The following is a 22,813-nucleotide window of genomic DNA, read 5'->3' on the forward strand; positions in this document are numbered from 1 at the left end:
GGCCGCCATGAGGCATCCTGACCTTGGGGGCACCTCCCGTGGCTCTCCCACCTTTGGGAACCTTGTGCCACTTTGTTCAGCTCTGAGTGGGGGTCCAGGTGGTGGTCCCACCCACAGCGGGGTCCTATGGGGACCTCAGGGCCCTACGAGGGACACGCCTGGGACAGGGTTGACTTCGTGGATGAAACGTCCTCCTGTTCTAACTCCGGTGTCACGTACTGTCGTGGACGCCTGAACCCTGACCGCGTGCCCCAGAAATCAGGGCTGTGCCCGTCAGTAATGGTGCTGGGGTCCAGGGGCGCACTTGCATTTTGTGCGGCTGTCACTTGTGTCCTTTGTGTTCACGTGCGCCCGTGTGGACGCGAGTCCAGCTTACAGAACGGGCCCGTGTAGAAGAGAAGAGAGCACACGTCCCATCAGTTGGAAATACCATTAGAGCTTACACCTGGAGGTCAGGTGGGCTCCAGGGTACGTGACAGGGTCTCCCGGCACACGCAGTCGTCTGTGCGGGACGGGTGCTCAGGTACCGCACCAAACATCTCCGGTATCCCGCCGTGGGCCATTGTTTCGGTTTTGGGAACCGGTGATAGACCATACTCCTTGAACTGTCTCCTGTAGAATCTTGAAATGCCGTTAGCAGAAACGGAGGTTTCACATGTGTTGTCGCTGTGACGTTCGTGACGGCCTAGGACACGCTCCATTTCCTCCTGTCCCCTCGCGTGACACGTCCTGTCTCGGTTCGGTCCTACCAGTGGTCGATTCGTTGGGGGTGAATGTTAGAGACACTTGTTTGCACATTGTGATGCTTTTGCCGCTGCCCGGCCTTCCCACTTTTCTTCAGGGTTGACTTCCTTGAGCTCTGTTAGCAGAATTGTCTTGTCTAGAAGGTTTGACCTCAACTTTTTTTTTTTTTTTTTCAATTTTGGTTAATGTTTGTTTTTGAGAGAGAAACAGAGCACGAGCAGGGGAGGGGCAGAGAGAGAGAGAGAGACAGACAGACAGAATCCGAAGCAGGCTCCGGGCTCCGAGCTGTCGGCACAGAGCCCGACGCGGGGCTCGAACCCACGAACCATGGGATCCTGACCGGAGCCGAAGTCGGACGCTCAAGCGACTGAGCCATCCAGGCGCTCCTGCTTGTTTCTGTTTTTAGAACGTATCTTCCTGCAATTGTAGATAGTTTTGAATGCGAGGGTTATATTTTTTAAACTGTATTTGAGTAATCTCTACCCCCAACGTGGGGTTCAAATTCACGACCTGAGATCATGAGCAGGCCAGCCAGGCACCCGGGACCGTTAGGACTTTAACGCGAAGTGACCTTGTCACTGGTCTGGGCCCAGCTCTGCTCTGTGTCGGGGGCACCGAGAGCAGCGTGTGGTGGCGCAGCACCGGGACAGAAGTAGAGCCCGCGTGTCCGCTGGTGCTCGCCTTTCTGTTGCTGTCAGGGTCCCGCTGCGGGGGTTAGCAGGCTGGGCTGCGGCGAGAGCTGAGCCCCTGTCGCTGTCCTGGAGGAGGCCGGGCCGGTGCAGCTGTGGCCCGGTCGGAGCGTGCGGTCCGAGCTCGCCAGCGGCCGTGGGCGTCCCGCAGGCTGCGGTCACAGCAGGTGGGGGGCGCGGGGAGACAGAGCCCCTCCCAGGTGCCGGCAGGGGTGCAGGCTTTCCGTCCACGCACTTACGAGCCGCCTGCCCTGCCGACCTCAGGCTCCCGCAGCAGCAGTGGTTGTGCGCGTGCGGGGTCAGGGGTCGGGTCCCCGCGGGGGTGGTGAGTCGCTTCTGAGCTGCCTCGTGGTGGAGGCGGTTAGTGACCTAGGAACTTAGTTCCTCTGGGACTAGCCCGTCGTGAGCGGCGTGCAGGGTCGCAGGTCTGGCCCCAGAGCCGTGCTTGGAGGTGACCACGAGGTCAGGGTGGGCCAGGACCCCCGGGTGTGCAGTGTGGCCGCTCCCCGGCCCCCTCCCCGGGGACACCGGCGCCCCACCTGCCATCCACGTGCGCTGGGCCGGGGGAGAGGTGCGTGGGCCACCTGAGGTCCAGGCTGGCTCTGACGCCTCCCCTGTAGGGACGTCTGCTGTCCCAGTGACCGCTTCTGGTGTCGCCCTCCACACCCAGGTTCATCAACGCCAGAAGACGGATTCTTCAGCCCATGTTGGATTCTAGTTGCTCAGAAACTCCAAAAACCAAGAAGAAGACAGCTCAGAACAGACCAGTCCAGAGGTTTTGGCCCGACTCCATCGCCTCGGGAGCTGCACAGCCGCCGCCCAGCGAGCTGGCCATGTCAGAAGGTGGGCCTCGTGGGGACTGGGGGGGCAGTGGGGACAGGGAGGGGGAGGGGGGCGTGGGGGGGGCCCAGAGTCTGGGGGAGGGCCTGGCTGCTTGGGGGCAGCAGGGGTGTGGGCAGGGACGGCCTTGACCGCGGTGGCAGCCGTGAGCCTTGGGTCGCGGCGGCTGCGGTGTTTCGTGCGTGACGCGTGAGAGAGGCATCGTGTACGGAGCGCGGTGCGTCTGGGAGGCCCGGTGTCCTGTGCGTTCTGTCCTTTTCCCCCTTTTCGTGTTTCTTTTCCCTGGGAGCTCGGCGCTCAGGATGGAGCTCTGCCAGCCCCCCCACCTGGCATCTCACCCCTTTTCCCTGTGAGCCCCCGCGGCTGGTCCCCTCCGACGGTGTCCCTCTCCCTCATCACAGGCCCCCGTCCCCGCATGCGCCATAAGCACCTTTCCGTGGGCACGCCTTGCCCAGGTGTGGACTGTCTGGGTGTGTGTGGTTCTCGGTGTGTAGGTGGTGTTCCCAGCCCATCCCCACTGTCTCGTTCTTCCTGTTTTCGCAGCAGTTTGCTGTTCCCGAGGAAAGTTCGTGGCCCTTACGTCTTCAAACACTTTCTGACGCCCCCCCCCCCCCCGCCCCGCCCCCGCAGGCCCCCAGGTCCCCGTCTGTCCCGCTGTTCTTTCTAGGGTTTGGGATTCCGTCTCTCGTTTCCGCTTTGATAGTTTCCACGTCTGTGTTGGGGCTTCGCTAACCTTTTCTCCCGTGGTTAAGCTGCCACCGGTCCCACCACGGGCGTGTCTCAGGGTGGACATCATAGTGCGCGTTTCCAGAAGTTCGGGACAGTCTTTGGCGGCTCTCATGGCTCTCCTTCGTAGCATACAGTCACAACAGCCGCTTTGATGGCCTCCTCTGCTGGTTCTAACATCTGTCAGCCCCAGGCTGGTTTCCGGTGACCCGGTTTTCTGCTCACTGTGGGTGGTTTTCCTGCCTGGTGATCCTGGACTGGATGGCAGGCCTTGGGAATGCCACCTTGCTGGGGGCGGGTGCTTTTGCACGGGGGCAAGGCTCCCGAGCTCTGTTCCAGCCCTGAAGGGACCCTCTCGTGCCCTGCTCGGTGATCGGCCCTTGTTTGGTGACCAGCGGTGCTCAGTCCTGGGCAGACCACCCGCAACTAAGGCCGGACCTCGGATGGCACCCCATCCCCACGCCCCTCCACCCGCCTGGCCTGGGCATCGTCTTCCGATCTTTCCAGCTGGTTCTTTCCCGGGCCTTGATTGTCTCCTGCTGCCCGTGTGGACCTCCCTCCACCGAACGGACAAGCCGGCTTGTCCACAGATGTGCCGGCCTCGCGGTTGGGACGGGCCCCTCGCAGCGAGCTATGCATCACGCTTTGTTCTGTTTCTTGAGGGCTGGTGTGTGCATTTAAAGCTTTATCGTTTGGGTTTTGATATGCGGTGGCCTTAGGTTTAAATAATGTATATTTTCAGTTCTCGTTTTGTCTTTTAGTCCAAATTACTTAGGATTAGTATTAGGTCTCTCTCCCTCCTTCCGGCCTTGGAAAAGGCAGTGCCCGTGTACTGGGGGAGAAGTTCAAACAAGACTTGCCAGTGACCAGTAAGTTTCTGCCCCGTCTTGGCTTCTGATCTTCTCCAGAAACCGTCCTTATCACCAGTCTCCGGTATCTGCCCCCAGCGCGTCTGTGACATGACGTGACGTACCGTGTGGGGGGCAAGGACGGATGAGTGAATCTCTTTAAAGGTGTTTCCCACATTCTACCGCCCGACACTGTCTCCCGCTGCCGTCGTCACTTGTCGCTGCTCCTGGAGACCTTCAGGGACGAGCGTGTGAGCCCCCTGGGCTGCTGGGGACCGGCGTGTCCCAGGGTCCTCCTTGTTCCCCTTGTCACACGGTCTCCCCGACTGCGACCCTGGCCCCTTGCCTTTGTCTCCTTGCTCATCTCGTCCCGCGTCCTGCGTCCTGGTCTCCTGTTCCCTTGCGGCTCCTGCTTCTGCCCTGCACGCCCGCGTCTGTATGGCCCCTTACGGACCGCCTGCAGACCAGGAACTTGCGCCGCCTATTAGCGGAGGAGGGTCTGACGTCTCCTAACCCCTGGCGATCGTCCCAGAGACTCGCGTGGGGGTCCCAACACGAGGTCGGAGGAGCGAACGGCACCCGGCTGGGTCACCAAGTGTCTCCCCGGGTGGGCGCTAATCTGAACGTTCTGCCGCAGGAGCCGTCGTGACGATCACCACGCCCGTGAGCATGAACGTGGACAGCCTGCAGTCTCTGTCCTCGGACGGCGCCACCCTGGCGGTACAGCAGGTCATGATGGCGGAGCAGAGCGAGGACGAGTCTGTGGACAGCACGGGGGACGGCGGGGCCGCGCTCGCCCCCACCCACATCAGCGGGCTGGTCCTGGAGAACAGTGACTCCCTGCAGTAGGGCCGGCACAGCCCAGAACCGCGGGGCGGGCCTGACTTTTTACAGTTTGCACAGCAAACATTTTACACACTTTTATTTCTGACATGTTTTATACGTAGATGGAGAAGAATGCACTTTTGTATTTCATAGTGAGCTTCGAGAGCGCCCTCGCGGGCGCGGCGACTTTCCGGTGTGCGTGTGTGTGCGTGTGTGCGTGCGCGGGTTTTTAAGGAGATTCTTTAAAGGTTTAACGCTAAAAATGTGATGAATGACAGACACCCCCGTGAGCCCCTAATTAGTTAAGGAATAGTGCTGCCATTTTCTAGAAAATTATGCAGTTTTAATTTCGTTCTGTGGTTGAAGCAGGTCCCAGTGGGCTGGTTTATTTGTGTCGCCCACGGATTGGAGAGAAGCTTCTGCACCTTAAAACTGCCAGTGCGAGGTAGACGCCCACGGCAGCAAAGTGCGTGTGGCCCGTGGTGAGCGTGCTCTGGTGGACATACGCCGAGGTCCCCACGGACTTGGTGAGCCTGTTTCATTTGCTATATATGAAAAGAAACTCCTATTTTTACCTTGCTGGAATTATTGGATAAAAAGCTATTTTTATAAATTCGCTATGAATTGGATTATGACTATATTGAGGATAAAATTTCTAGAGAAGAAACACACGTGCTTACTATTTCAATTTGGAATGTTCTGAACTGACCAAATTTAGTGAACCTGCCCAAAGGTAGCTAGCATTCCACGGTTCTCCACCGTCCCGGGGGAGCGATTGACATGTAGTACCGTAGAAGAAACAAGCGTCGAATGCAATTTTGACACCTTCGGACTTCAGTTTATATGTAAAAGCTCAGATTGCATTTCACACTTGATCTGAACCTGTATCTAAAGGTGTTTGCTAATAGGACTTAGGTGAGTTAAGTGAGGTGGTAACCAGTAGTCAGAAGCTGTGACCACACACGTCAGTCTAATTTAAATTCGACTACAGTTAAATGGTTACTGCGCCAGTTAGCTGTGTATTGTTTTAGAAGTTTTTAGTCGGCCCTATGTTATGCATAGAATGTTTATTCTAAACTAATATAAGATGTGCTCTGTGCCACCGGCTCAGAGTGAGGCCCAGTAACCAGCACCCGCGCTGTTACGCAATTAACATGTCCCCAAAGCGACACAGCTCCCCGGGCGGGCTCTCCGGCCTCAGCTCACACGCGTCTGCCGTCGGTCCCGGGGTCAGTATTTTCTCCCCGTACGTCGTCGCTTTGGGATTCCCGGCTCCCCACCCTCCCCCCCCTCCCGACTTGATCACATGAGGTTTGGAGTAATTTTAGGACTTCCGTTTCCCGGTGACAAGGCAGACCAAAAGAGTAGACTGGGTTTTGTTGCCTTTGTTTTCATTTATTTGCAAGTGGGGCTTTTGCTCAGAAAACAAGCCACCTTGTCTCATCAAGCCTTTGTGTCGTCTTAAAGGGACGCCCAGTGTTCGTGTTTCTAAAAGGTGGTTTGGTGTTTGGGAAGGTCGCCAGTTCTGGAGATTCAGCAGCCGTCATCAGTTACGGACCAAGGTTACATTGCAGGATATCTGGAGCTGGGGCAGATTTTTTCTGGAACCGATTCCCCTCCCCCCCCAAAATTGGTTAATTACAGTTAATCACAGAAGACTTATTTCCTAGGTAACTTAGGAGGCGGTAAGAAATACATAGAATTTTCTTTGAAAAATACTTCAGGAGCTTTAAAAGAAAAAGTGGACTAAACTCTTTTGGAGCGAGAACAACATTTTTAAGCAACAGTTGCGTTCCTTATTTATAAACAATTTGTAATATTTTCAGTTTCGTAGATCATTTTAACTTGACCTAAATCCTAACTTGGTTGGACTTCTTGAAACTAGGAGCTGTGGACACCAGCCAGCCACCTCCCTCCCTCCCCAGTCCCTCCAGTCACCCCGCTCTTTGGGTGCGTGTGGACTCACAGGCAGGTCACTGCCCCCCCCCACCCCCCGCCCCAGGGGTCACGTTCACTGAGCTGCGGTAGCCTGTTAGTCGAGGGCTGCACAGACTGCCCGTTCGGAGACAGACGGGGGCCGTGCGGGGTCCCGCTGCCCTCGCTGGCCTGAGATCGGCCTTCCGTGCCCGGTGACGCACCGCGCTCCCTGCGGCCGAAGCCGGTTTCCTTAGGCTCGAAGTTCTTACCGGGTTCGGAGGACCAGGATAAGCCGTCCAGAGACAGGGCGCTCGTGGACAGGCCTCAGCTTCCCCCCCACTCTCCCCGCGAATAACCGAGGTGCTCGGAGACAACCTTGGCGTGGCAAGCCGTTTCGGTTCATAAAACCGCCGCCCGGCGTGCCTGTCGTCGGTTTGCATTTTATAAACCCCCATCTTCCAGCCCTCGGACCTTCGAGAGAACCTTTGAAAATGGGACTCCCTCGAGCGTTCATTTTCACGGAGCAGATTCGATCCTGACTTTCCGCCAGAAGGACGCTCCGGATGTGTCCCCAGACCCAGAGTAAGAATGTCGTTACCCGTCCCGCGGCTTCGCCGTCCCCCGACGAGCCGCTGCAGGTAGCGACGTCCGTTTCAGTCTCTGTCCGGGACGCACGGTGGGGCGGCAGGTGGTACCAGAGCGCACCTGCGGGTCGCAGCGGCCTTTTCTGCGCGGCCCTCACCTGTGTGAGCCGGCTCGGGGCCCTTGCCTTTCAGACAAACCCAGCCCTACCTGGCCGGTGGGCAAGGCCCACCTCTGGCGGTCAGGGACGGAAGTGACCCAGCAATCTGCCTTTGTTTTAGTTGTGTTCGGTCTACGAACTGACAATCTTTAAAATGTGAATACTGTAACAATATGTTTTCTTGGATTGTTGTCTCGAAAGGGGATTTTTGTGAAGCAATTGATTTATCAAAGCAAAAAAATTAAAAATAGAAACATGCTTCGTGGATGTGTTATTTTGTAAAGCTGGTGGCACCGTGAGCTGTTTTTCCATTTTAAGGAAAACACTCAAATTGGTGACGGGTTTCGCTGCTGACTCGGGGCTCGTAGTGACCCCTGCCCGTTGTTGGAAAAGGAGGATTGCACTGGAGCACTCAGGTCCATTTGCATTTTCTGGAATCTTCTTCAGCTGCTCACTTCCATTAGCTGTTGGCATTCCGGGAAAGAATCGGAAAGCTTTTGTTTGTTTTTTGTTGTGGTTTATCATAAATGTAATTATTTTGACAGTAATGGGAAAATGCTTCGTCGGTGACATATTGCCTATCATAGCACGTGTTGTGGAATGACCCACGGCCGCTCCCGGACATGTCGGAGCGCCACGTTAAAGCCTTTTCAGCGAGGTTTCTTCTTCGTAGGCCAGTGTGTTTGAACGCCCCCCCACGCTGTTTATGCTCAGAGGCTAAGGTCAGCAGACTCGAGTATTTTTAAAAAGTGCATCTGAAATTGCAAGCCTTGCGGGTGACTAGACGAGCCGGCTCTGAAGTCTGTTGTGTTAGGAAACGTTCTGAGCAATTTGATGGCAAATGGAGCCCCTGTGTGCTCTCTCCAGCTCCACTAGGTCAGAGGTGAGAGGCGGACATGAATTGTTAACCAGGTGAGACCTTGGCCCGGTCCTTGACGCCCTGAGGGTTCAAGGGCTTTGTTGGTAAAAGGAAGAAATTGGTTTATAAGGTTTATTCTAGCTCAAAAATTAACATTTCTTTTCTTCCGAGGTTTTATTTAAATCCAAGTTAGTTAACATTCTCCGCAGTCTTGGCTTCAGGAAGAGAACCCAGTGGTTCATCACTTCCATACGAAACCCGGTGCTCATGCCAACAGGTGCCTCCTTAACGCCCGTCACCCTTCAGCCCCTCCCCCACCCACCTCCCCTTCTGTCGAAAATGTTATAACTAATAAAATCTATCCATCTGTCTGGAGAGATGAGTAAATGAGTGATGACGTGGCGAACCCTGAAAATAAGAAACCTGTTCGGATCAATGTTTGCATTCGGTTATTCTCTGCAGAGGTCATTACGTTCTGCGTTTGGTGTTTGGCCCGAGTGCTGTGCTCTAGACATTCTGAGAAGCAGTTCTCAGTGGCAATTATTTTTGCCCTTTCACAACAGGCCCTGCCGTCTTCACTAAGACCTAAGGCCTCCGAACCGTTTTTACGCTCGAGTTTGCAAAGCTGCAGAGCAGAGCGTCGAGGCACGTGGGACCAGGAGACAGGGGACCCCAGGCAGGCGGCGGGCCCGGGGCTGCCTTCCGGGGCGCCCACCGGCCTGGTCCCGCCCCCTGTCCCCAGGCCCAGGCCCAGCCGCCCGAGGAGGCGGCCCACCTGCTCTCAGCTAAGGCCTGCCTGGGGTGGCCCACTGGACTAACCAGTATTTTCCACGCAGACGGCTTTTAGGAGGCAGATCTCGCACAGGTGGTTCCGTGTCCCGCGTCGTCATTTAAATGAACCCAGGGGGGCGCCTGGGTGGCGCAGTCAGTTAAGCGTCCGACTTCAGCCAGGTCACGATCTCGCGGTCCGTGAGTTCGAGCCCCGCGTCGGGCTCTGGGCTGATGGCTCGGAGCCTGGAGCCTGTTTCCGATTCTGTGTCTCCCTCTCTCTCTGCCCCTCCCCCGTTCATGCTCTGTCTCTCTCTGTCCCAAAAATAAAAAAAAAAAAAAAAAAAAAAAAAAAGAACTTGGCTTTTAAAAAAAAAAAATAAAAAAAATAAATGAACCCAGGACGTCAGCCTGCAAAAACCGGTGGTGACTTTAATATGAACGAGGAATTCTTAAGTTGCACCGTGGTTGAAAAGGCACGTTTTAAAGATGTCGATGGCTTTCGTTGCTTAGGCGTGTTTAGAGAATGGCGTGTAGAAAGAAATCAGGTACGTTTTAAGATATTTTGCTTTACGCCACCTCAGTTTCCTCTGATACTAACACAGCGGTCGTGCCAGAAAGAAGTGGTGAGGCCTGTAGCCGTTTACGCTCGCTGCCAGTGTAGACCCGAGCTCTCGGAACCAGAGTTCTGTTGGACACGGCTGGAGCTGGAGGCAGAGCAGCCACGGAAGGAGTTTCTAGAAGGAGGAGTTGAGCGTGTGGAGGACGAGGGGCTGGGCCCCCAGGAGGTCGCTGATCAGAGCGGGTGGACGGAAGTGGGGGAGGGCCGACGCCAGCGGTCGGGGGGCCGCGGGGGGACGGCGCTGGGTCAGTGGGACGCGATGAGGGGCGTCTCTCTCACCTCGCGGGAAGCCTTTTAAGACCCCAGACACGTAAACGGCCCAGCGGGTTTGGCCGGGTCCAGAGGAAGCATTTGTGTCAGGGAAGGACGCTGTGCCCCGAGCAGGTGGGAATCTGAGAGAAGCGTTTTTCTTTTCTAACATCGACAACCAGCGGGGAGTCCGCGTTTACGTCTGAGGGGAGAGTCCCGCAAGTCAAACGAAGAGGCCTGGCAACCCAGAGCAGGGCAGGGGACGTCGTGGGCAGGTCCCCGAAGGGCCAGTGTGAACACTGCCCGGCCCGCCGGTGGCTCACCATGGTCAGGGATCTGGGGCTCGAAGCTGCTTTGTCTCGGAAATGGGGGCCTGTGGCCTGGGGGTAGGACCCTCCTCACCGGGACCGCCGTCGCGGGGTCCTCCCGGTGTGCGCCGTCCCACAGGCCCAGCCGGGGGGCCGCGACAGGGTCCCCTGAGGGCCTCTGCGGAGACATCCTGGGCGCCCTGGCTGGGGAGAGGTGAGAGGTGGTGGGTGCAGGGCTGTAGGCGGATGAGCCAGGTGCGCGTGGCAAGCAGGTGTTCTCGGGTCTGGCTCGGTTGACAGGGGGGTCGGGCCTCCTGACTCGGACGGAAGGCCGCGTGGCGGTGGAGGGGCAGGGGGACCAGGGCGGGTCGTCCTCGGGGCCGGGGATGGGCCTCCCCCTCTGTCAGGTCGTCCGTGCAGGGCAGGGGGAGTCCAGTTCCGCGGCAGCCTTTTACCCCCACGTCCCTCCAGCCGGCGAGGCCCTGCCCCTGCCCCCAGCACCAGCCCGGGCGAGGCCGGAGGTGGAGGCCCGGGCCCTCCGGGTTCAGCCTGTGCTGCGGGCACGTCCCGGGGCGCAGGGCCCCCCTTCTCAGCCCTGCCCGCTCGCGCCTCTGCGGCAGGTTGCCTTCCGTCGGGGAACAGTCTTGGGAGGCAGGGGGCCTCGGGCCAGAAGTAGGGCCTTCAGGGGGCGGCGGTAGCTCCTCCCCTCGTGGATTAGGGCCTTTGCTCCCTGTGAGGGAAGGGTCGGGCTGGCAGGTGGGGGTCTCCCTGGGCCCCGCCCTGCCCCCAGCACCCCTGTGAGCGAACACGGCCTCTTGGGGGGGGGCGGGCGGGCCCCTAACGTCCGGGCTGTCGTCTTTCCCCTCCCGGTGCTCTGCTGAAGGGGGGCCGCCCCGAAGGGGTTTGTCCCTCTTTGGATCCAGTCACCGGGTGGCCCCGCAGCCGCAGCTCTGAGCGCGAGGGGACGTAGGATGCAGTGGGTTACCCGCTGCCCGTGTTGTCAGGCCGACGTTCTCGGGGCCTCTCCGCCTGGAGTGGGAGCAGGGTGGCAACAGGACGGACGGTGAGGTTGGAAGACAGGTCGGAGGGGAGGGGAGGGAGGCAGGGGCAGGCCTGTGCATCCCGCCGCTCTGTCAGGCTGTCAGGACACGCGCGTCCCAAGCCGGGTGCCCGGGGTGGAGGGACGCAGGGACGCGGGGCCTTGTCCAAACCTTGTCCAAACCCCGCGTGTGCGGTCCGTCACCAGCTCTCGGGAGGCCCAGCAGTTAACGCCGGGATCCGGAAGGGGAAAACGCGCCTTGCAAACCATTCTTACTTGGGATTGGAGAGGTTGTCTCACGGTTCGCTGCCCGTCGAGTGGACGTCCTGTAACCGTTTGGATCCTGAATCTTTGCCCGGGAGTGTTCGTTTTCTGCAGTGTTGGGGCCTGGTGGCTGCTTAGTTTTCCCCAGTGGCCTCAGCGGTATTTCCAGCCCCGCGTGCTCTCCTGGGCCATTGGCCATTGAGTGAGACCCTTCTGAGCCTGGGCCAGGTTTTGTTCCCGCCGTGACGTCAGAACTGGGTCACCCAGAGTGTCTGACCACGGCCTCCGCGGTTTCCAGCAGCCTCCCGTCCCTGTGCCCCCCAGTCCTCCCGTCTTGTCAGTGGCCTTGGACTGTCTCTCAGGGTCGTCACACGTGGTTCATCTGCCTTTGCCTTTCCTTAAAGGTATAAGCTTTTAGTGGAGTAAATACCTGTTTCAAAATGCAACTTCTGGGTCGCCTCGGTGGCTCAGTAAGGTGTCCGACTTCGGCTCAGGTCACGGTCTCGCGGTTCATGAGTTCGAGCCCCGCGTCGGGCTCTATGCTGACAGCTCGGAGCCTGGAGCCTGCTTCGGATTCTGTGTCTCCCTCTCTCTCTGCCCCTCCCCCACTCATGCTGTTTCTTTCTCAAAAATGAATAAATGTTAAAAAAAATTTTTTTAATGCAACTTTTGATTTTATTCATTAAATTAGAAATACCTGGCACGTATTTGTTACTGTACGTTAAATTCTCACTTAATTTTAAATTTAAAAAATCTAGACGGCTCAAACGGTCCTGAGGCCATCAGCTTGCACACACACTGCCCGCCGAGCTCGCCCACCAGGCAGCACGCAGGGTCCCTGCTCACCGGTGAGCGTGTGCCCTGGTGGAGCGCCCACGAGCACCCTGCCCGGGTAGCCGGGGGACACGCCGCGCAGCCAGAGCGGGCCTCCCGCCGTAAGGCCAGCTTTCGGGGACCCCAGCGGGCGCCAGGGTGGGTGGTGCCCTGATGGGGCATCGCCTGCTGGCGTCTGCCTCACCCTGCCCGGTCAGCGGGCCGGGCCTCCCTCCTCTCCCCGCTCTCCCGGTGGTTCCGGTAAAGGGTTAAGAGGGATCGGCAGGCCACCCTGGCCGCGCCCGCTGGCTTGTAAAGCTCCTCTGTTCTCCTGACCCCGTGGCCTCTGCTGTAAGAGCCGACAGCCCGGACACGGTCGCCGGGACCTTGGAAGCCGGGGACTCACCCAGTGCAGAGCATTAGCGCACACGTGTCTGTGGGTGGGACTTGTCACGCGTGACCTCCAGATCAGCGAGCTGACCCGAATAACCAAAGCCGGCCTCTGGTGAGGGCGCTGCTCTGGGGAGGCGGTCTGTCCATGACCAGGCAAAAGTGCTCCTGCATCAGACAGGCACCAAGCCCAAAATGAGGGGCAGCTCCTTGGCTCGGTTCTGGAACGTTCTCCCCTGCTCATTCTGGTCCCTTGGGCCTGTCGTGACTTTGTCGGCACATTTCTGCCCCGGGGCCTTTGCACTGGCTGTGCCTGAAGCCTAAATAGGATTCTTACCTGCCATCTGCTGCTAGGCAGCCTCATACAACTTTCTAGTCTCAAATGTCCCCTTTCGGTGGGCATCAGCTCAACCTGCTTCTCCGCTCTCTGCAACCCTTTTCCTGCTTTTTCTTTTCTGTCATTGTAGTAAAATACACATAACATAAATACACCATCTTAACTAAATTTTTAAGCATACAGTTCTGTGGCATTAGGTACGTTCACACTGTTGTGCAACCCATCCCTACCGTCCGTCTCCAGAACTTTCCGTTTTCCCAAACTGAAACTCAGTCCCCATTAAATACGCCCACTCGCCATCCATCTCCCTTGGCCCCTGATGGCCCCCGTTCTACTTTTCGTGTTTATGGGTCTGACCCTTCTAGGTGCCTCTGTGAGTGTGACTTCCGCGACTGGTTTACTTCATGGAGCACAATGTCCTCAAGGTTCGTCCCCATATGGTGTGTCAGAACGTCTTCCCTCTTAAGGCTGGGTAATATTCCGCCACTTGGATAAACCGCACTCGTTTCACCCGCCAATTTCTCGGCAGCAGGAGTCGGTCCTTGATCCCACCCACCAGGGGGTCCGGTGTGGAGGCCTTTGTGATTCCAGGGCCTGGAGCCGTGTCTGGTGTGAAGGGGTGCTTAGTAACGTCTGCTGGGCGCAGAACGAGCTGTTAGTGTCTCTTGCTGTCAGGCCGCCCCCCCCCCCCCCAAGGCTGCTCCGATGTCCCCCTGCCGGGAGTGGCAGAGGCCCGTGCCCGGGACAGGGGGAGATACCTGCCCACTTAGGGGTCAGCGGTGGCCAGCACTCCCCACCGTGGGCCTTTTCTCCCCCTGATCGTCACTAATCCAGTCGATCAGGAAGAAGCTTGCTTTTGGCCTATGTCCCTGAGAACACGAGAAGGCAAGCTGTCAGGCCAGCCTCCCGGGGAGTGAAGTGTCACTGATGGTATCTTAAGCCAAGGCGACAAAACCCCGGAAGAGGCTACTTCCAGCACCTGCCGGGCCATCGTGGAGGACAGCCGGCCCCTCCTCCCACAGGCCGGGCTCCGGGAATCCGGCGTGCACCCCCCAGGCGGCCTTGGGGGAAACGTCCCCTCTCCGGGCTTCTTGCTGGAAGAGACGCAGTCGTGGCTCATTCAGCAAGAAGGAAACTGCCAGGAAGGCCAGACTCCGGCGGTGCCGAAGCCGGAGGACCCGGCTCAGGCTGGCTGCCAGTCCACAGCTGGTCGCACCAGGAACGGGGCGGAAGGCACTCGGCCGCCCCCACCCGTGGATGTGGCTGCGCCGCCCCCACGCACCGGCCCAGGTCCTGCAGGGGCTCCGGGTGGTGCGTCCGACGCCAAGCTCGTCAGGTGCCCACACTGTAGCTGCACGGCGGCTACAGGAGAGCGATCGGTGCTTCCTGGTCAGCTCGGAAGGCGGCCCCTGTCTCCCACCGGGAGAGACACCAGAGACCAGGCGAACCACGCCTGCTGGGCACGGCCCGGAGTGACCGTGGGAGGAAGGGGCCTGCCGGCCGTGCGGGGCGGATTCCGGGTTTGGACCCGAGGAGCTCCATCGGCTCGCTCGCCGGGACACTAGTGTCCGAGGCACGTCTGTCACTTCGGGGGTTCCAGCAGAAAGCGAGCCCTCGGGGGGGGGGGGTCAGCATTCACGTTTGATTTTTCTTTCTCCTTAGGACTAGCCGCCCCCACTGCCATTTTAAGCTGGGCCCGCGGCCGACTACAGACCCCATACGCCAGCTTCCCGGCAGCCAGGCGTGGCCGTGCCCGAGTCTGGTCCAGTCGGCACGGCAGCCACCTGTGCTGACCCCTGCCGGCCGTGCCCGCCGCGAGGGGCTTCCTGCCACGGCCCCGCCGAGCGTGGCCCCTCCCTGCCCGGGCCCAGGGTTGCAGGTAGGAGCCTTCCTCTTAGAGACAAGGTGTGGACGACAAGGGAACCGTGTCCAGCGGCACCCGGGCTGCTCTGTGCCAGAGGATGTGGGGATGGGGGCGGGGGGGAAGCGTGCCAGCCAACGGGAGGCTTGTGGTGGCAGGCCCGCTGCTCCACGGGGGACGGCCCCAGAGGAGCAGCGTCTGAAGGGGACGGCGGGGACGGCCAGGGACAGGCAGGCGGGAGCTCCTGAGCCCACCCCTGCTGCTTACGCCGCGGCCCCGCCCAGCTGGGAAGCTCATAAAGTTACCCCAAGACCACCGCCTGCGGCCACGGGCCCTGCCCCCCCCCCCCCCCCCCCCCCGGTCTGCTCCTGGGGCTGGGAAGGAGGGAGGGAGCAGGCCCCTTGGGGCCACAGTCTTTTGCCACCAAGTAGGCAGCAGGGGTGGGCGGGCTCCTGACAAGGCGGAGGGGCCCCCAGGGACGTTTATTCCCACCAGCCTTCCGGAGCAGACCCCAAGTCAGGCCCGGGCTGGGGCGGACGGCGGAGGGGAGGCTCTGGGCCCCACGCCGAGCATCGGCATACGGTCCACTCCGCGGTGTAGGGGACCAGGCTATGAAAGGGTCGTGTTAAAAACCGTTCAATACCAGCACTGTTGGGGGGAAAGTAAACTGGCCCGTCCGGGAATCTTGTGATCCTTCAGAACGGGCCACCAGACAGGGCTGTCTTCTCCTCCCGCTCATTGGCCCACAGAGGCCTAATACGGCCACCGTTGGGTTTCAGAAACACGCCCAAGATACTTTCCCTTTGGCCCAGAAACTGGATTTACCAGCTTTGTGTAAAAAGATTATTTTTTTTAACCAGTTATGCACAGATACGAGTCAAACAGTTCTAGGTGATGACTTAGAACGAAAAGAGCGGGTCCCAGAGCCTGCCTGGCCACCCAGAGGTTCGGTGCCTCCAGCGGCTGCTCATGGGATCTGCCCACGGATTTCCAAAGCCTTCGTGGTGCTGCTCATTTAACTGGTGACGTCGGAAGGTGAAGCTTCGTGCCCTGCCCCCCAGTACAACTGTCCTTCCTACGTAGTTTATAACTTCTGGACAGATTGATGTTCAGGCTTTCATGACCTTAATCAAGCCGCCTTCCCTCCTAGCCTGGCTGCATCCTGCACTGTGATTGAATTTCCTCCACAGCCGACCCGTGGACACAGGTTTAAACTGCGCAGAGCCACTCACGCGTGGACGTTCTCCACAGTCTAGTACTGTAAATACCGTAAATGTATCTTCTCTTCCTGCTGTTCCAGCGTCTTCTTCCCTCTAGCTTAGTCTGCTGTAAGAATACAGTATTTATGGTATTTGTGTGCCCAACAGAATATGCGTAAGAATACAGCGTATTTAACGCATCACCAGCAAGTGATGCAGGAGGAGGGCACCAACTGGGCAGTGGGAGGCTGCCCACAGTTAAGTTTCTGAGGAACAAAAGCGACAGAATTTCTACCGCAGGGGGAGAAGGGCTGGCATCCCTGACCTCTGTGCTGCTCAAGGGTCAGCTGTCCAGCCTTCATTCACACAGTCTTTTTGTGGTGTTTTCTAGGTACTAATAATGTAACCCCACTTTCTACCTACCACTCGAGTGGTACCTGGGACTCGAGTGTTTATAGGCCTGTGACGTCCCCTCCCCCTCTGAGCATCGCCGGGAGCCCTCTGTCCTGCTGCATCCCATGGCTGCCCAGCCCTTTGCCAGGGACCTGCCTTCCCACCGTTCTGGGGGTGCCCTTCAGGATCCTGTCGGGCGGAGCACATCTTCTAGTGCTTTCTGGGGCCAGGGGGCCAGTTTGCTGTTACAGGAGAGCGTGGCCTGCCTGCCTTCCCGTTCCAGAGTTTTCAGGCTCTGCCCCCTCGCCTCCCAGCCTCCACCTGCTAGAGATCAAGTCAGACGCTTTTCTCATTCCCGAGGCTCTGGGTGACCTGGGTTTCCCCACCCACCTCCGGAAGCTGCTTTTGGATCCTGTCCTTGGTGGTCTAGCGTTGCACAGTGATGTCCCGTATGGGTCTTTCCCTGTCCCTTGCGGGTGGACCCTCTCAAACCTTTTGTTCTGGGACAGCTTTGTGAATTGTTTCACTGGCGATTTCCTTCCCTGTTCCCTGGAACTATTTCTAATCAAATACTGGAATCCAAGAAGCTCAATGAATTCCAAGCACGAGAACCATGAAGAAAACTATATCAAGATACATCATGATTTCCAAAATACTGAAAAAGAACAAAGCTGGAGGGCTCCACAGTTAGTTCCTGATTTCAAAACTTACTATAAAGCCACAATCATCAAAATAGTGTGGTACTGGCATAAGGAGAGATATAGAGACCAGTAATACGGAGTCCAGAAATGAATACTTCTATCTACGGACAACTGATCTTCAACAAGAGCGCCAAGACCATTCAACGGGAGACCATGTCTCTTCAACAAACGGGGTATCCACATTTAAAAACAGGATGCCGGATCCCTACCTCACACCATGTATGAAAACTCCAAATGGATCATTGAACGTCATTTACCAGAATAACAGCTAAAACCAATAGAAGTCTCAGGAGAAAAGATAGGGGTAAAACTTCATGATCTTGGATTTGGTAATGGGGGTCTTATTATGTGCCACCAAAGGTACAAGAAAAAAAAAAGATAAACTTCATCAAAACTTTTTTTGCACTAAAAGTCATTAGCAAGAAAGGGAAAAGATACTCCACAGAATGGGAAAAAAATCACGTATCTGATAAGGATCTAGAAAATATGAAGAACTCCTACAACTGGACAACAGACGACAACCCAATTTAAAAATGGGCAAAGAACTTGGATCGGCGTTTCTCCAAACAAGACACACAAATGACCAAAAAGCACATAAAAAGATGCTCAACATCACTGTCATCAGGGAAATGCAAATCAAAACCACTTCCTCCCACCATGATCATGAAGCAAAACAGAACCCCCCCCCCCGCCCCCCCCAGAGAAAAACAGTGTGGACAAGGACCTGGAGAAACCGGAATCTCTGTGCACAGCTGGTGGGAATGTGAAACGGCACAACCACTGTGGAACAGTTTAGGGGCTCCTCAAAGAATGAAACAATGACCACATGACCCAGCAATTTCACTCGTGTGCATATAACCCAAAGAATTAAAAACGGGCCTTTAAACAAAATACTTGGACACACATGTTCACGGCAGCACAATTCCTAACAGCTAAGAAGTGGAAACAACCCAAACGTCCATCAGCTGTCGAAAGGACACACAAAACGTGATCCGTGCACACGACGGGGGTGTTATTTGGTCATAAATAGGGATGACGTACTGACAGCTGCTACAGCGTGGGTGAACTTCAGATGCTGAGCGAAACAAGCCACAGACGGACGAGAGGCCAGATTGTAGGATTCTGTTTATATGGCGCATCCCAACAGACAAACCCAGGGGGTGGATGTGGGGGGGAGTGGGGGGTGCGAAGTGCATGGGACTTGGCTACACGAGGCGGTGGCTGCACGACACTGAGAACATACACTTTTTAAGTTTTTTTTTTAATGTTATTTTTGAGAGAGCACAAGCAGGGGAGGGGCAGAGAGGGAGACACAGAATCCGAAGCAGGCTCCGGGCTCCGAGCCGTCAGCACAGAGCCCGACGCGGGGCTCGAACCCACAAACCATGAGATCGTGACCTGAGCGGAAGTTGGACACTCAACCGACTGAGCCACCCAGGCGCCCCGAAAACTTACACTTCTAAATCGTTCATTTAAGGCTAAGCGAATTTCACCTCCATTAAGAAACCCCCAAACACTGAAGTCACTGTAACCAGCCCCGGTACCCAGGAGACAGCACCTCCGTGTGAGGGCTCCAAACAGGCCCATCCTTCCCTAGCCGCCTTTCTGCTGCTCCCCATCGTAGGCTCTTCTCCAGAAGAGCACTTTCCTCCGCTTTTATCCACCCTGCTCTGGTCATTTGCCACGAGGGCTCACCCGCCTGGCTGTATCCTGTTTGATAAGATTTTCTTGCTGAGCCGTTTTAGAAGAAAGGTAAAGAAACACACATCTACTCCAATAAACCGTAAGCGGATTCACCGAGGCGGCCAGGTGTTAGTAAAAGGGAAGCTAGCGTCCACACTGGCCCCAGGCTAAGCATCCTACACCTGCTGCTTGCTACCCGCTCCTCACGACACCGCCCAGTGTCAGGCAGTTAAAAATCACGCGTGTGGATTCTGTGTTTACAAAAGGTAGAGCACGGACCCCGGCGAGGCGAGGCGAGGCGTGGGCGCGGTCAGAGCTGTACCGTGGCCCCCGCAGGTCTGGGCTCCGAGGTGCTTCCTGACTTGGTCTTCCGGTCGTGCTCCCGAGCGGCCACGAAGCTCAGCAAGTCGATGGCAGTGACGACCCCGAACACCGTCTGCCTCTGACTGGACTTGCCGTTGCTGTGGTCTGCGGAGGAACAAGACAGCAGGTGTAAAGGGGTCTCTGCGCGGAGTCCGTGAGAGGCGGCCGCGCCCCGGAGGCCCTGCCCTGGAGCCACCCGAGGTCCACGCGGGCCCAACACCACGTGCGGTCTTCTGACACGAGACGCCTGGGCGACGCTGGCTTCTCCGCCCCGTGTCTGCCCGGCCGGACGCCCCAGGTTTCACTAAGCAAGCAATCCGAACGTCCCCCTGGGCGCCCGATGCTTGAGTTTGGCGAGAAGTTCCAACATCTCCCACACCCGTGAACTACACCCCCGGCCTGTCTTCAAACCCCTGCCTTTCTCTCGGGCCTAAATGAACACCAGCCCCTTCCCACCGAGCTGTGCAAAGCGCAGAGAGGGTTTTTGAGACGGTTAATTTTATGTGTCCGCTTGACGAAGTCACGGGGTGCCCAGATATTTAGTCAGACATTACTCTGGGAGTCTGTGAGTGAGACGTGATATTTGAGCACAGGGAGGAGAGAGAGGATCCTCCCTAATGTGGTGGGCCTCACCTAATCAGCCAAAGGCCCGAAAAGAACAAAAAGGCTGACTCTCCGAGAGAACATCGTTCCTGTCTTTGGACTCAGACTGAAACACTGGCTCTTGGGTCCTGAGCCTGCCCCCTCACCCTGCAGGGGACCCACCAGCCTGGTCACCCAGTTGGTCAGCCAACTCCTTATACCACAGCTCTTTCCCCACATCCACATATCCTGGTGACGCTTTCCCCCGAGAACCGTGACGGACGCACACAGGGCCAGGCCCCCCCTTTCCCAGCACCACACCTATGGCTGGCTGTCCCTCGTGCCTTTGAGGGCAGAGGTCCTGGCGAGTGGGGGGGGGGGGGGGCGGGGACCCAGCTGGCATGCTCGGAGAACCTCAGGAGAGGAAGAGGTACCGGGACGGACAGACGGCCGCACGCCTCCGCAGGGGACGGCGGCCTCTAGCAGCCTCTCCAGTCTGCCCTGCAGACCCTCCAGGAGAAACCCGTCCAGGGCCCGACGTGCAGGCTTTCTGGAAAAAGGGCCACGGGGTCTCTGCCACAACCGCTCGCCTCTGCCAGCACCGCAGGAGGTGGCCGGGGGAAATGCTGCCAGGCGGACTCTGAACTTGGGACTCTGACCTTTTTCTGGTAGAAGTTCAAATGTGAGTCAACAGCCTAGGAGGAAGAACCCTCCCACTCGAGCCTGGGGCCTGGGGGTCCAGGACCCCAGACGCCCTCCTCCACCCTCGGAGGCTCCGACTGTGACCACAGAACCATTTCCAGCGGGGGGGGCGGGGCGTACATACCTGAGGGCCCCCCCACCACGCCCGTCAAGGCCAGGTCCCGCGCTGTGGAGCCAAGGACGGGACGGGCGTTAGAGTCGGGGCAGACCGGGCCCCAAGACCAGCCCCCGCCGGGAGGGTGGGCACTCTGGGCCCCTCCGATCCTCCTCGCTTCTCCAGCCCTCATCCCCGCCCAGGACCGGACGCATCCCCCGGCCTGTGGGGACCCGCCAAAGAGGCCCAGAAGGGGCTTTGTGCGTGGCAGTTCAAAAGCCCTGTGGCCTCTCTGGCAGGGACCACAGAAGGCTCCCTCCGAGATCCACAGTCACAGGCTGGTGGGGGCTGGAGGTCAGCACCCCCTTCCCCCACCCCACCCCCCCCCCCCCGACACCCTCTGAGGGACGAGGGCCTCATTGCCCCGCGGAGCTCCCGGCCCAGCCCGGCCCACAGCAGGCCCACTCACACTGGATCTGCTCGTGGACCACCAGGGCGAAGTGGTCCGTTTCCAGGATGTGCGACAGCTTGCCCAGCGGGTCCGTCAGCCGGATCTGGAAGAGAACGTGCGGTCGGTCCGCGCTCCCAGGACAGTCCCGCCAGGCCTCAAGCTGGCAGAGCCCGAGGGCCACTGCCTGCCAGGCCTGACAGTGAAAGGAGCAAAGCAAAGGCTGGGCATCGCTCCAGAACATTCTCCTCTAGTCTTTTGCCTATTCAGAAACCGAATGCAGGACGCAGAGGGCGACACAGTGCACATAAGACACTTAGATGAACCACGAGTCCTTAGAGAGACACAGGACAGAGCCATTTAGAAAGGCTTCCCACACTCTGACCCCAACTCTGACATTCTGGAAGAGGCAAAACTAATGAGAAGCTCAGGGAGGGGTGCCGGGGTGGCTGAGTCCGTTAAGCCTCCAACTTTGGCTTTCGGCTCAGGTCATGATCTCGCAGTTCATGAGTTCGAGCCCCGCGTCGGGCTCTGTGCTGACAGCTCAGAGCCTGGAGCCTGCTTCGGATTCTGTCTCCCTCTCTCTCTGCCCCTCGCCCGCTCACACTATGTCTCTCTCAAAGGTAAACATTAAAAAAAAAAAAAAAGAAAACTCAGGGAGATACAGGGGGAGAGGGGTTTACACACAGTACCGGTCTGTGGGATACTGGAACAGCTACATCTGCCACAACCCCGGGGCCCGTGGGAGGCACAGACAGACCCCCTATGAAGACTAGCGCTTATCGGTCACCTGCCCCAACAAACACCAGTGCAAGACGTGGGAACAATGGCGAGCTGTGTGGAGAAGGCAGACGTGGGTGCTCGCCCCACACCACCTGCTCAAGACAAACTGTGAGAACTTACAGTAAAAACAGGGTCCACCTTCCGAGGATCGACACCCGTGCCTCACGAGAAGTGTGCTCCCACCAGGTGGGAAAGGGAGTGTGGGGGACACAAAATGGACAGAAGACCCGGGAGGGAAAATCAGGATGGGGGCGCTGGAGGAGCGGTCATGATCGGAGACCCTGGCCCTTGTGCGGGAGCAAGGCTGGCCCCCGGTGGCCCCCCGGCCACCAGGCCTGTCGCCCCGCTCAGTCCGCGGCTCGCCGCCCGCCGACCCGGCCCCAGGTGTTCCCTCGCCCCCAACATCGCCAACGCCCGGCTCGGACCTCAGCCAAGACCGGAGATGGGCTTCGGGCACACCCCCAACACCCTCTTGGCTGACCGCCTGGAACCCGGAAGTCACGGTGACCACACGTCCAGAGGGAAGAGGTCTGCTGTCAGCAAGAGGCCTAAAGGGCTCCTGTCTTTGTGTCCATGTTCTTTGAGAAATCAGCGGAGGATGCTGTTCAATGAGTTCAGCCCCCCCGGCCCTCGGGGGGCTGTTACCCTCATGCCTAGCACTCCCCAAGAACAGACCCCGTCCCCGCACTGGGAACGCAAGTTTGCGGTAAACGCAGGTGACGGCTCTGCAAGTTGAACTCACCCGAGGCCATACTTCCATTTGAAAGATCTTCCTAGTTTTAAATGACCCGCAGGGAGAGGCGAACACGGTGAGGTGGGGCATTCGGAGAATGGAGTGAGCCTAGCCCCCAGCCCCCGCCGGCATCTACACGGGCTGGGGCTCTACCGCGGGACCTCCTTCCCTCCTGCTCACACCGCAAGGTTCTCAGCTTAGTTACGGATGGGGCATCAGCAGCCCAGCCGCGGGGGTCACCTGGTGTAAGCCACGGCACTCGGCCATCTCTTTACGCTCCCGGGAAAGTCT

At 58.1% G+C, this 22,813-nt stretch overlaps 2 protein-coding genes across 10 annotated transcripts in view; one reads left to right on the forward strand and one right to left on the reverse strand.

The window, feature by feature from the left end:
• Window positions 1-9,152, forward strand: part of PKNOX1 (PBX/knotted 1 homeobox 1) — a 38,888-nt gene extending 29,736 nt beyond the window's left edge. For all 4 annotated transcript variants that reach the window (XM_047099218.1, XM_047099221.1, XM_047099220.1 and 1 more), the window contains 2 exons: window positions 2,104-2,276; window positions 4,485-9,152. In XM_047099218.1, coding sequence (XP_046955174.1) covers window positions 2,104-2,276; window positions 4,485-4,696 — 385 coding nt within the window. In that variant the 3' untranslated portion in view covers window positions 4,697-9,152. The remainder of the gene's footprint in view (window positions 1-2,103; window positions 2,277-4,484) is intronic.
• A 9,374-nt stretch (window positions 9,153-18,526) lies between these two features.
• The window catches only part of CBS (cystathionine beta-synthase), a 28,910-nt gene continuing 24,623 nt past the window's right edge, over window positions 18,527-22,813 (reverse strand). For 5 of the 6 annotated variants that reach the window (XM_047099673.1, XM_047099669.1, XM_047099671.1 and 2 more), the window contains 3 exons: window positions 21,028-21,112; window positions 20,589-20,630; window positions 18,527-19,285 (listed from right to left, as the gene is read on the reverse strand). In XM_047099673.1, the coding sequence (XP_046955629.1) occupies window positions 19,128-19,285; window positions 20,589-20,630; window positions 21,028-21,112 (285 nt within the window). In that variant the 3' untranslated portion in view covers window positions 18,527-19,127. The remainder of the gene's footprint in view (window positions 19,286-20,588; window positions 20,631-21,027; window positions 21,113-22,813) is intronic. The other variant, XM_047099670.1, reaches the window with a different exon arrangement.

The sequence above is a fragment of the Lynx rufus genome, unplaced genomic scaffold, assembly GCF_022079265.1.
Source record: "Lynx rufus isolate CCGP_SWC_20201006 ecotype Redwood Valley unplaced genomic scaffold, mLynRuf1.p SCAF_5, whole genome shotgun sequence".
Classification (NCBI taxonomy): domain Eukaryota; kingdom Metazoa; phylum Chordata; class Mammalia; order Carnivora; family Felidae; genus Lynx; species Lynx rufus.